This window comes from Eptatretus burgeri, chromosome 1 (genome assembly GCF_056783735.1).
Source record: "Eptatretus burgeri isolate ZD-2024b chromosome 1, Ebu_testis_v1, whole genome shotgun sequence".
Taxonomy (NCBI): domain Eukaryota; kingdom Metazoa; phylum Chordata; class Myxini; order Myxiniformes; family Myxinidae; genus Eptatretus; species Eptatretus burgeri.
In genome coordinates this window covers 106,457,230-106,471,938 of record NC_140961.1, presented here as the reverse complement: position 1 = coordinate 106,471,938, position 14,709 = coordinate 106,457,230, and the positions used below count along the sequence as shown (strand labels likewise).

Genomic DNA, 14,709 nt, shown 5'->3' with positions numbered 1-14,709 from the left:
GGAGACATTATGTTTTCGGGTTGTCCGTCCGTCCATCCATCCATGATAATTTTCTGTTTTCTCTGCAACCGCTTATCTGATTTACAGGAAATTTTCATCGTCAGTGTGAAACTCTTGTATAATGCTTTTATAGTAATTATGACATCATTGGTTATGTGGTGTAGCAGCCATGTTGGAAAAAAGGAAAAGCTTTGGACCTCTGTATCTCCGAAACCATGCCATGGAAAAAAAATAAACTTGGCACTAGTGAAGTACTCCTGATGGGAAACAAATGTGATCTATTGATGATGTCATAGGTGGCTTCATTTTGACGTCATAACTGCATACGTCGAAAGCTTTATCAAATCAGTATGAAAAACTTTGAGGAGCATCCAGGGCTAAATTGTATGGCGGAAAAACATTTGATGTCATTGGTCATGTGGTTTGGCAGCTATGTTTTTTATGCCTCCACTGACAAAGTCACCATACATCCGTCCGTACATATGTATATCCGTGCTAAATCTCGTTATCGCGATGTGTAAAGAATTGTGGAGCAGATTTTGTTCAATCTTGGTAGCAGTATATATTGACACAAAGATGATATGATTAGATTTTGGGGTCAAGAGGTTAAAAGTCAAAGGTCATGTCAGGTTAAAATGTGATATTTGAGAACAGCTGAAGGGATTTAAATCAAACTTGGTACAAGTATGTATAATGATGCAATGATGTGGGCGGAGGTATATCTGGTAACTTCGTGATGTCAACAAGTGCCCTTCAAGTTATTCCCATTTTGCTGTTCATGTTTTTCGTCAATTTTTCTGTTGCAAACCATATCCTGCTGTTTAATCGTTTAATTTGTCTACTCCTGAGTTAAGACGGAATCTACCTGTTGTGATAGTTGATACCTGCTTGCCCTTCGTTCTTTGCCTCGTTTTCGTGGATTTTATTCCATTTATCGTTACGCCCTCAGCTCAATCCATTTCCCCTCCTCCATCAAAAATTAAAACAAAATATCTCTCCTCCTTGGAAAAAACAAGAATAATCACTCGCAAAAATCCCAACAACCAACAACAACATTGGGGAAAACAAAAATTCAGACTCCAACGTCATTTTCCTATTCCCTCTTCTCAATACCCCCAAACTTAGTAAAATGTTTCTATTCCTAAAAACCAATTCACAACATTTTAAAAATGCTTCCAAATGTATTATTCTTATTCTTCTTATTTGGTTTATGTTTTATGACGTTTTCAGAGCTCTGTATACGTCACACACCTAGACACAACAGCGGTGAATGAAGGAGCCCTTGGGTAATCCCTAATACTATGTGGATTTCCTGCTGTCTTTTAAATATCTCAGAACTGCCTTGCAGAGTTGGGGATACTTCTGGTTCAATTGGCCAATAATGTTCGGCAGATCCGACATGCCATTACTCTTTAATACGCCAATGCTCCGACACCAACCTTTTCATACTTTGAAATGGACTCAACCTGGGTCCATTATATAGGGGGAATTTAAAAAACATATGGTACAAATCTTCGGGGTATCCTACAATAATCACAGGTCCCAATAGAGTGACACCCTATCCAAGGAAGTTATGAATCGAGACGATATGTCCCAGTAGAGTGACACCTATCCGAGGAAGGTATGAATCAAGACGACAGTGCCCAAGTCTTAGCCTGAAGAGCTACCTGGTCTCTGTGGGAAATCTGGGGGAACTACCACTGGGTTCACCCTGTAACAAAACCTTCCCTTAATGTTGGTGTCCCACTGGGATTGCCATATTTTTTTTCAAACTGGTCCTTCACCAGACTCAATTTCTGACTGGCCCAGAGGGTTTTGAGTAACATGCTTGGTTTAAGGGCATGCTTTGCTGCCAGCTCACATGCCTCATTTCCCCCAATGCCCACATGAGCAGGGATCCAACACAGGTTTACCATCGATCCCATGCAATTGGCAATGTTGAACAGATGCAATATCTTGAAAACTGAGTCATATCTACATCCATCCTATAGGTATTCCAATGCTTGGAATGTAGAAAGAGAATCGGAAAGAATAACGTCACTGAGTGAATTAAAATCAATTGTCCATTCCAGTTCTAATATGATGGCAAAGAGTCCAGCCAAGAACACAGAAAGATGGTCAGAAAGCCTCGTGGCCTTTTTCGCCTTTAAATCGGGGATGAATAATGCAGTAGCTGTTTTCCTGAGGGAAGAGACTTCATAGTCATCTATATAGACGTGGAGAGATTGACTCCAAACCGAGTGGGTATACTCGATCGCTTGGTTGCAAGACAAACAAAAAGGATGTCCTTTTCGGTTTTCCCCCATACATCTAGATAGATCTGAGGTGTGGCGAGAGTCCAAGGGAGCCAAATTGGAAGTTTTTTTTAACAGTATTTACACTTAACCCCAGTCCGACCAATGTATTTTATGACCTCATCTTATCAACTGGGGTCTTTTCGGACCCCAACTCAAAAACCACTCAATTTCATTAAATCTGCCAAAGTTTCGCATCAATGACTAAACATGGTGTTTTCTTGATAAAGTCAACAATCACAAGAAAAATAAATATAAAATCTAAAATTAACTGACCAACTGGAGACTTTTATGACCCCAACTCAGAAGCACGAAATGTCATTCAATCTGCTGAAGTTTCACATCTATGAGGAAACATAATTATCTTGATTACATGATGTTTTTGTGATAACGTAAACAAACATAAGCATAAAAAATTGGAGGACTTGCTCGATACAAATATCTTATGAAGTGATCATATGCGCAAAAATATTGAACAAAAACAACTGGGGTCTTTTTGGACCCCAGAAAGGATTTGCTTCTAACTCTGCAGCAATGTGGTATCTTAAATCATATATATATATATATATATATATATATATATATATATATATATATATATATATATATATATATATATATATATATATATATATATATTATGAAGACCACAAGGGGAAAACCAGAGATGTCAGGATAAGTCAATTTTGAAGAAACTGAAAAACAAAGTTTCAAGACTTTGGTGGACTGTTTAATAACTGTCATATAGATTTATTTTCCAGTGAAAGGAAGAGTGATCATTGGCCGATCAAATTAAGCATGTAGCATTTGCCAAGCTTCTGTGTTATTTAATTTAAGAACAAAGAACGAATCAATGTTGCAAACTGACATCACTGGTTATTCCCTTGTTTAATAATTGCCATGCAATTTTAACCCAGGATGTGTAGCAAATTCATGCTTGTTGGTTATTAGCATACATTACATGACTTTGGTGATCACAGATTAATTTTTTCAACATTAAACGGTCACTGTTTTTTTTGTTTGATTGGTGTTCAACACCATACTCAAGGGTATTTCGCTTATATGATGACGGATTCTCCATTTCTTACTCCGTACTACTTAATATGATGGAAAACCGGGAGGAAACCAAGGATAAACCACCCCCGCGATAGCCGAAGTCACCTCATGTGACTCCCTCATATACCTAAGCAGGTTGATTGGGTGGTGGGTACATCGAATGAGGATGGGTACTCAGACGCGCTAACCATTAAGCCACGGCGTGGGTCCCATAAAAGTCACAATAAAGGTTTGACCAGGCTTGAACCACGATATGCACCAACTACGAAGCCCATGATATAACCAAATAGGCTATTGTAGTGCTCAGAGTTTAGGCTGTGAAAGTTTTACAACCTTTCATTTTTTTAGTTTCTCAACTCTGAATATTATGGTGGAACAGTTAACATGAATGAAAGGAAGATAACCAGGAGTAAAGTACTGACAACTCTGGGTTTATACTTGTTCAGCTTTGACAACACTTGTTTTTTCATTGCACGGCTAAACTTTACACCATATAAATTATGTGACACCCCTGGTTATTTTTTAAAGTAATATTGTGAGAGGAAACCTTATGTTGCCAACTATTGGCAGGTGCAATAACCCTGAAATTTTAAAAAAGTGACATCTCTGGTTTTCCCTTTGTGGTATATATATATATATATATATATATATATATATATATATATATATATATATATATATATATATATATATATATATATATATATATATATATATACATACAAACTCCAAAAATATGAAATACATGTGTTATTTCTATGTTAGTTTAACAATCAGAATATATGCCTGTGGTCCAAAAATATCCCTGTTGGTAGGAGAATAGTTAAGGAGTTCAGACCCATTTGTTTTTGCTTCCCTCATACAGGCTAGACTGATGGGGAGGAGAGTTATGGTTTTTGCCTCGCATATGGTATCCCAACAATCTGTGAAAACAGTTTTAATTGGGTTGTTGGACCCAGAAGATGTAGTTTTTGCCCACAATTTCAGCCGAGAGACTTCAAACAGATGTAAGCATCAAAGCATCTTATCGGCCTCCACTAGAAGGGTGGAGACTGCTGTACTGAAAAATGCACCCAAACAGACATGCAAAGCTTTAGCTTGGATGGCTTCAAGTTTTCTGTGGTTGGTTTTTGATTTATCAGAAAAGGACCTGAATTCCATAGTTGAGAGAGAGCAGATTAGGACTTTGTACAGTAGAAGAAGGCTTTCCTGATGAGCTCCCCAGGATGTACCAGAGAGATTTACAATTAAATTTCGGCCATTGATGCATTTGATGGTGAGCTTCTTAATATGTGTACTCTGAGTTAACCCCTAATTAAAAACGACACCTAGAAAGGACACATCAGAGGATGCTTTGAGGGAGGTGCTGCTGACTGATATTGATGTTTTCTAAACCATTTTCTTGTGAGAAAAAAATGACAAATTTGGATTTAGTGCCAGAGAACTTAAATCACCATCTTTTTCCCATTACTCCATTAGGCCGGATATCTGCTTGAAGTTTTCTTGTCAAAAAAGCTAAGTTTTTATTTCGGACACAGCGATATGTCGTCCGCAAATAGCAGTATCTTGCTGTGGAACCCAAAGATGGAGGCTACCTCATTAATCATCATATTATAGATCGTTTGACTTAGCCAACTACTTTGAGGAATGCCTTCTTTCCATTGAAAAATGGGAGAAAGAACCTGACCCACTCTTAGCTGAAATTACCTGTTGGACAGAAAGTCCTGGATCCATCAGACCATTTTGCCCCTAATTTGTAAAGGATGCTTTCTTTCCAGACCTTGTTGTAAGCTTTATGAATGTCAAGGAAAACACTCCTGATTATTAAGGGATTTCCTGACCTCATTAGCCAGTAAGACAATGTGGTCAATGGATGAATGACCCTTTCATAATCCGCTCAGGGATTCGTACAGTAAGTTATTACTTTTGAGGAAGAAAAGCAGACGATTGTTGACCATTCTTTACATTAATTTGCTGATAGCCGAAATGAGGGGAATTAGGCGGTGTGAAGACGGATTTTTTTTTCTGGCTTTAGGAACCGGAATAACGATGGAATGTTTCCAATCGAGAGGCAGTTCCCCTTTTAAATAGTTCAAGAAACATGCCCAACACCTTGTCACCCATGTGCTTGAACATATGGAAGGTGAAGAGATCATAGCCAGGGGCATTGTTCTGAGACTTTTGGACAGTTTGCTTGATTTCCCAAAGTGAAAAATCGAGATTCAATGGGGAATGAACAGACCAACAGTCATTGAGGATATCTCTGTGTTGGTACACAAATTGAAGTTTGGGTGATCAGTTAAGTATTTGCGTAGGGCCTTGGCCTTTGATTTGTTCGAGGAGGAGATTTCATTGAGGTTATCAGCATAAAGATGACCCTTCCTCCATCTTTAATTCCATTCATATACTTCACTCCTCTCCAAATGGATTGAAGAGGAGTCTGGGTTAATGGATGAACAAATGTATCGCCAAGAGACCGTCTTGCTTGCTTAATGATCCGTTGGACCTTGGCTCTTTTCCTCTTATATTCAATGGTATCCTCAATCCTTAATGATTTCCTTACTTTCTTGAGGGCAACCCTTCTTCTCTGATTTGCCTGGCTGCACTCAACATTCCACCAGGGAACTTTAATTTTCCTGCTCGTTGAGCTTCTGCAGATGGGGATTGTTTCCTGAGTGATATAATTTATGGTCTGGGTGAGAGAGCTGTTAAAATTGTCAGTATTTTCATTTGCAAGCTCTTCCATTTTTCTTCGGAACAGCGACAAGAAGAAAAAAAACCCAGTCGGGCTTGGAGAAATTTAAAGATGGGGAACCATTATAATCCTTGATGTCCCTTTCAAATATGAGGTTTGTGATGACTGGGAGGTAGTCACTCCCCAAATTATCATTGTAGACTCACCACTTGCATGTTGCTGCTGTCGATAAGGAGATGAAGGTATAGTAAGATCCAGTGGAGAATTCTTTCCCGTGGACAGATTGATGTAAGTTCCGGGCTTGGTGTTTTTCTTTTGTTATTTTGTTATTTTTATTATTTTGTTTGTTTTAAAAATTGAAAACAACTGTTATTATTTCATTATAGCTTGCTTGCACAACTCTACGGACAGGAGCAGAAGGTATGCCCTGGTGAACCCCAAAGGTTGTTCTGCACTTGAGAGGTACAGTGTTCCTTCACATGTCCCAGCTGGCCACACTGTGAGCAAAATTGTTCTTTGCACCCAGAAACTAGGTGGCCCAGCTGTCCTAATCTGCAGCATACTTTCAGCTTACCCGCGTAGAAGACTTTCCCGTGGTCCAACCCACTGACTGTCCAGTTAGGGATATGAGTAACAGTGCCATCCTCCTTAACTCAGAACTTAATGTGATATTGCTGAGCTCAAGTCCATATACCCAGGCCATTTTGGAGAAACCATGGTGGGGTTTTCACATCAACATATCGAGACGATCAGTATTTAACATCATAATCATATACACTTTAATTGTAGAAGCAGACTTTCACGACCCTCTCATGGTCAGAGAGGGTCTCGACCGCCCAATCAGCAAAAGACCCAGCTGATCAAGCAGTAGGCCACCGCACCCAGAACTCGGCGAGCCTTGCAGCAGACTGAAAGGACACATCAAATGCATGGGCCAAGGGGATGAGGCAATACAAATCCTCTGCCTTGAACCCCAGTTTGTCAAACAAAACCATCTACCCAAATACCTCACTGGTCATCATGGCTCCTTCCTTGGAAAACACGAACCTGATGCAGTGATTGCACATGCTCATCATTCTGGGCTCCTGGGGAGGGTGGGGCCAACAACATTCAGAGAGAGGGGGACTAAGGAGGAGAAAGAGCGAGGTGGAAGAGGGGAAGCGCGAGGGCACCTTCCTGCCTAGCCGGTGAGGCCAACCAAATAGGAGGAAGGCCAGGGAAAAGCAAGAAGGGAAACCTGACCAAAAACAGGACTAACAAGATTAAAAGTATAAGAAGAACAAAGATGTGAGAGGGGAAAATAAAGTGCACAGAACAAACACAACAAGGCTAACATGCTGCAAAAAAGGGGGCAAAAATTCACCACTGATGTTTTTCCTCTTGCAACCATGCGAGCCATAATTATAGGCAACCAGGCTTGTGCAGCATTATATACATGACCCTAAGCATGCTGGGATGCTATTTGCTTAATTAACACATGGGCCACACCTATGTGGGTGGCATTGCTTTCAATATACTTGGTGCCCCTCATTTACCGAGGTGTCTGTGTAGAGACAGACAGACAGATATACAGACAGACTCTTTTATTACAAAAGCCAAAAAAAAAGAAACATTTTTTGTTTTTTAGGAAAGGACACACACACACACACACACACACACACACACACACACACACACACACACACACACACACACACACACACACACACACACACACACACACACCAAATGCCATTGTGGTAATGTACATACACACATGTGCAAATGTAAACACGCATCAAGTAAATAAAAACGACCATCACAAAGTTTACCTTTAAAAAGAGTTCTTTGAAAGAGGATTTAATGTGGACTAGCCAAACCAATGCTCCACGCGGTGTCAAGATTTAGGGTTCGTTCACACGTCAATATATCCAGTGTTCAGAATGTGATTTATCGAATTTCTTTATATACAATGTTTCTTGTTACATTTTTTGTGTCAAATGCACCTTTTGAGGTAGTCGGCATGTGCAGAAGAGGGTTTTACATTGCAGACACTGTTTTCTCGGAGTGGCATTATGCCTCTCAGTGGGGACGGTCTGTCAACGACAGACGTAATGACGATGATGTCATGACGTCATTACCCCTCTCAGCGGTGACGTAACACGTCGCCATGCAAACGAATGTAAAAATTAGAAAATCGCCAAAAATCCCAAACTTGTCTGTCTGGCGCGATCTCACATAGCCCATGCTGTTCATTAGACCACAGACCACCCGCATGCTGAAAGTGGCGACAATCCGTCCGGCAGTTTCGGAGGAGATACGTCCACAGAATATGGCTTAGCGTATTAATATAATAGCAATTATCAAAATTCAATATAGAAATGTGCCAAGGCAGAGAACATAAAATGTCGATCTATACTTTATGCCTTCACAGCAAGAACAAACAGTCGAACACCTGGTCGGTTGGACCTTATTGATTTGTTCAATATGTAGCAATGTCGAAGTGAGAGGTGGATTACAAATGGAGATCACACAATGTGATCCTTGCACATTTTCAGTGGATAAGACAACTCTCGAGGCACCGTATGGCACCACGGGGCCCAGCAAAGGCAGAAACATATGTCTAATCGATGTGAGATCGAAAAAACAATGCAGCAGCTTGGAGAACACTCGCCAAGTGGCTTAAGCATTCAACCAAACACTCCAACGAAACGGTCGATATGGAACAGCTTCCTTGGCATGCAATTGGCAATCACCGACCCGTCATATTAAACATACATCTCCCGGAGATGCCCGAAATGTCACACATGTCCGAATTGGACAAGTGAACACTTTTCTCGGAGTCAGAACTGCTTGTAAATTCGATTCTGCAGCTTAAATTTTGTAATTCGTTTTAATTTGAGATACTCTTAGTGAACGCATATACGGAAATTAAATAAAACAATGAACGCTGTCGTCTCCGGGCATTTAGAAGCATTGCAATGTACCCAGCGATTTGTATCTTTGATGAACGGAACTTCGAAGTCAGGGTGAGGTTGAGCAGGTCAAAAAACATGGCAGCTTCAGACCCCAGCGAGGTTACCCAGGAAACGACTTGAGACCTCAGACAGCGAGGTGGCCGAGGTTTGCCTGAGGAAGGATATAATTAAATAAGGCCATTAATTTATCTTCAAAAGGGGTGTTTTAATCAACCCAAACAAACAATTTTCACTCTTGCACTGCCTTCGAGTTTTCGTAGTATGCATGCAAAGTTTCAGGCTGCTAGGTTATTTTTTTTATAGTTTTGGAGTTATGCTGGACACGCACACACATACACACACACACACACACACACACACACACACACACACACACACACACACACACACACACACACACACACACACTGACACACACACACACACACACACACACACACACACACACACACACACACACTGACACACACTGGCTTTTATTGGTATAAAATGACCGTTTTTACAGCCATTTTTCCCTGCTGTGCAGGGGTTTGGCTTTTTATTGAGGCAATGTTTTATGGCCGGATGCCCTTCCTGACGCCAACCCTGGTCGCCTCTTCCAACACACAGGGATATGGTACACCTATTCTAACCGGGGCATACACCGGGACCAGTACACTGGCACTCATTTCGCCGACCTCGGAAGGATGACAGGCTGAGTCAACCCCCTGGTGTTAATTCAGCAGCCAACGGGATTTGAACTCAGGACCCTTGGATCCCAAGCTGCCACCCTAACCACTAAGCCAACACCAGGCTTTTCATTGGTATAGATTGTTATTATTATTATTATTATTATTATTATTATTATTATCATTATTATTTTTATCATGATTTGTAAAGTCTAATGTTTGCTTCTATTTACCACGTTCATCAATGACGTCATTACTCATGAGCACAAATTTGAAGTGTTTTTTTTTTGTCTTTCCGTTAACAAGGCCAAAGGAGTCATATCTACACTTTGATCACTTTGCTATTTCACCTGAGGCTGATGCCATAAATTTATGCAAGAAATATATCAGCAATACTTCCATTATTGGTAAAATTAGAGGACTCAAAATGTGCATTGTAAAATGCAAACTTACTACATTCTCAAAAATGTGATAATATCTAAAACATCGTTTCAATTCCTCTGTTTGAAGTCGTTCAACTCTTCCACTCTCTTGTAGGAAGAAATGGATCCAAAAATCATTTTTCATTGTTCTCTGAAATACCATTCTCTGTTGAATAATGGTTACGACATCTTCGATGAGTCTGGAAGACTGGTGGTTCGAACCCTGCCTGAGTCATATCAAAGACTTTAAAAATGGTATGTGCTGCTTCTTTGCTTGAATCTTATAATTTAATAGGATAGATCATGGGCAAACAACTGTTTTGTTAGAAATAATAGTGCAGGCTTTGATGGGTTTAATGGCCTCCTTCTGTATTGAAGTTCCTTGCAAAATATATTATTCATGTTATTATTTTTAATATGAGGGGCTCTGTCTAATATTTGCTTCTATTGATCACATTCATCAGTGATGTCGTCACCCATGAGCACAAATTTGAAATGTATTTTTTTCATTAACAAGGATTAAGTAGTCGTATCTCGACTTATGTAGGTGACTTAAACAATTTTATTAATTTCGATGAAAGCATGGATGCTATGTGTGCATGTACAATGACCTTTCAACACAGCTTTTTTGGCACATTACTCAAGAAATGGTTTATCTCTCATGCCCTTTCATGTGTTTTCTATCATATAGCACTAAAACTGCTAAAATGGCTTTTCACGTCAACAAAATATGTGGAACGGCCTGATAATACGAAGTATTTCCCTGAAATTCCAAAGCAGAAGAGTAAAATGCATCGGTGGAAAATGACGAATCAATTGTTTGTCATTAAAATCTTTGTCATTAAAATATGGAGATAAGAAGTGATAGAAAAATCACAAAACCTTACAATAGATGTTTTAATTTGGAATACTGATTTTAATGAAGCATGCTTGAAATTGAATTGTAAACTAGAGTGCCGTTAATCTTCTTTTTCGTATGTAACACAAAGCTGCAGAGTAGGATCATTGGCTGAGGGTGTGGATGTGCTGCTGATGCAATGGCCTCTCTGGGTTTGGGCAGGAATTTTGAATTTTCCCAGGTATCGAACTGAATAGCTCGCAACTCGTCATGACTGACACCAAGAGATCTTTAGCATCCACCAATTAATGCCAGCAGACCGGACGCCCAGTTCAACATCCATCCGAGGGACAACACATGTGGTGATGAATCCCCCTGCCTGTGAAACACCGGGATGACAGTTGGGGTGGGGGTTGGGCTTGGATTCAAATCCAGGCTATATAGCTTAAAGGTGAATTTGAGTACCTCCAGGCCATCCTGCCAGCCCAGTGTGCATCAAATTTAAGCTTAATGCTGAACCCCTCTGACATTAATATTGGACTTGCATAAATATTAAATATTATCCAGTTCAACAGTTGCACTTTCTTGTGGGAAGAAATGGATCCACAAATTATTTTTCATTGTTTTCTGAAAGCTGCTCTCTGTAATTTATTGAGAACAAAGGCATTTTTCTATGCTTCAAACAAAGGTGGGATGAAATTCATAATGTCAGGTCTACGTCTAGTGCACTAGCTCACCTGAGATGAGAAGGAATCATTAACATCAGGAAATGCTAAGCCATTATTTATTACTCCAGTATCATCACAAGTTCATTCTCCCTGATAAAGGGTTTAACACAGCTGCAATAATATAAATCCAATAACAGTGGGCTCAATGATGTGTTGTCACAAGCTCAGAGGCTTTCCGATACACCCAGATAATCAGACAGACGATCTGGAGATGAACCACTGCAAAATCATTATAACCCACCCCTTTCCCCCACCGCCCATCCCCCCCCCACCACCCCTCCCCCTCCGCCCCTTCCCCCTGCCCCCCTCATACAGTGCTGCATTTCTCCATGTGTTTAACAAGTGATCTTATCTCCATCCCACAATATTTTGCTCCATTTGTCAAAGTTGGGAATTTGGAATCAGAAAAAGCATCCACCCCCAACCAACCCCCTTAAGCCTTTATGTTTCCCCTTTCTGCATCACTCCTCACCTAACCCTCTCAATGCCTACCCCTCACGCCACCCCTTAAATGCTTCCCCTCACCCCATCCTCCAAAACATTCCCCCCATGCACAATCCTTCCCTTGCATCCCTCACATGCACACAGACCTCTTGATAAGATCAAAACTTTCTCCTGGTATCTTTTTGAAGTTCCCACTCGTGGCACACCTGCCCTGAAATGTCACTTCTAACACTTCTCAGCAGGATTAGACATTTGAAGTGCTCCCACTTCAATTTTATGGGGCTTGCAGAAAGTGAAATGACCTCTTTTGCCATGGTGCTTATAACCAGATCACCACCAGATATAATTAGCTCGCTGCCTTCTTCAAGGAGATTTCATAAACAGGAGCTTGCTATACCAACAAGTCTGAGACTAAATAATCAATTCAGCCCACAGGCTATTCATCCACAAATTATATCGACTACCCAGCACTTCCATTACTTATGAATGAGTGGTGTGGTGGAAAACAAAAGACTATCAAACACACAAACACACAAAGTCTGACAGCCAAGAATACATGAAGAGAAACACCATATTTCACCAATAGGACACCACAGCAAAGCTATTATGTCAATTTGAATAAACCCAAATGTAAACCTAAAGCAAGCATAACACGCCCCATAATGTTACATCCCTCCAACTTAAAACACTGTTCATCTTAATGATCTGTCAGTTGATATGATCAATTTCGGAAAATCACATTAGTGGTTAAATTATCAGTTAAAATAATTGCTTTCAGCCTAACAATTATTACGGTGCCTTAAAAATAATCACATCAGTTTAAGTTTGAATAATCACTTTATGACAATCAGCTAATGCTTCCAGATCATGCATTACCACATACTGGCTGTTTCCTTGGCTTTGAAAATGATCAAGGACGAGCTCCATCTTGGTACTAATGTATGAACATAGAGCTGAAACAGTTTTGTGTTTTCTTTCTACATCATTCATGACTCAACAGGATGAGTCCGAAATAGATGACTTGATTAAAGATGTCCTAAGTGGTTGCTTATTCATCTGTAATATAATAAGCATTAAGGTAATTCTGTGAGATTGACTCAAAGTTATTCATAGTTGTGGTTCGTAAAATAACGAAACACTTTAGCTGACGGTAAAATCAGTATTTTCCAACTACAACAGAAATGTCACATAAGAAGTATGTTTTTGTTGCATGCGAAACAGAGATTATAAATAAAAGTATTATAACAATTGTATCACTGGTGCAATACAGTGTTGTCAATTTTTTTTGTTTCAGAATGACTGCCATTCTTTATTTTGAGATAATAATGTTGAAGATGTGTATTTAAAACTTGTTGATTTTGAGGCTCTTGGAATTGTGGAGTGCATACTTTATGAGAGACCTTTATGTTTTACGAACAATCATTCTGCAGGATACTTTGACAACATTGCAGGTGGTGCAGAGCTAATGGCAATGCGGCAAGATTCACACAAGCTGAAATAATCCATCCAATAATAATGTGTCACTCTGTAATTATTTGACACCTTTCTAATTTGCCTTCGTAATTGAAACCATCACACAATGTTGGAGGAAAAGTTGAAAAAGCAAAAGCAGTGCTGCTTCTGATAATGCAATGAAACCCCGTTGTCCAATCTTTCCAATATTTATCTTCTTTCCTTCTTTCCAATTTCCAACGAGTGGGTATATATACCAGTTCTTTTTTTTACTGAAATAAAAATATAACAGTTCGGAATATACCAGTATATATAACTGAAAATACTATAACTATATATATATATATATATATATATATATATATATATATATATATATATATATATATATATATATATATATATATCTTAATATATCAGTTCAGAGTACCGTGGTGCCCCCAGAATCCGAACGCCCCATTGTTTGAACAAATTGGAATCCGAACAATTTTTTTCGAGAAAATTTTGCCCGAAAAACCGAACACATTTTCAAAAACCGAACACAACGTGGCATTCATGTTTGTTCACGTGCGTCTCCTCCGCCTGTTCGACCTGGATCTTCGCGCTTTGTTCATTCAGTTCGTCAGTGGAAGTACTCGTGAAAGCATCTCTCGTGTGTCGATCGCTACTTTACCTCGTGTTTTCACCTTGATTTGTGCTGTTGTTTTTTATACTCATCTTGTGTTTTAATTAATAACAAAAAAGCAATCCGATCACGTCCTGTGACAGACTGTCAGGCAAGGATTTAGTTCCACAGAAAAACCGGTTGTAATTTGGAATATCCATGATTACCTCAGCCTGATGCGTTTGATGAAAGTGATTGTGGTTCTGGGGGCATCATGTTTGATGAGCTGCCCTGGGGGCAGCGCTCTTGCAGAGTGTGCGAGCGTTCGGAACCCAGGCCAGAGCTCGAGCCTGTGTGGACCTTTGGATGTGGTGATTGTACCAGTTTACATACAATACACCGCCACCGAAGGTCATTTACTCATCTTATTTTACCTTAAACATGGGGAATTTCAGTTGAAAGTGTCTTGAAAGTGGGTTTTCTTGGGGTCCAGGAACAGATTAATTCACTTTCCATTATTCCTTATTGGGAAAATAGTTTTGGAATCCGAA

General features: G+C 39.7%; 1 protein-coding gene across 5 annotated transcripts in view; it reads left to right on the top strand.

The window, feature by feature from the left end:
* The window catches only part of LOC147035132 (ADP-ribosylation factor GTPase-activating protein 1-like), a 259,117-nt gene that overhangs the window by 32,949 nt on the left and 211,459 nt on the right, over window positions 1–14,709 (top strand). For all 5 annotated transcript variants that reach the window (XR_015061436.1, XM_085894000.1, XM_085893994.1 and 2 more), the window contains one exon: window positions 10,208–10,347. Coding sequence is in view for 4 of the 5 variants with exons in the window: in XM_085894000.1 (XP_085750126.1) it covers window positions 10,269–10,347 (79 nt within the window). In the remaining variant the exon portion in view is untranslated. The remainder of the gene's footprint in view (window positions 1–10,207; window positions 10,348–14,709) is intronic.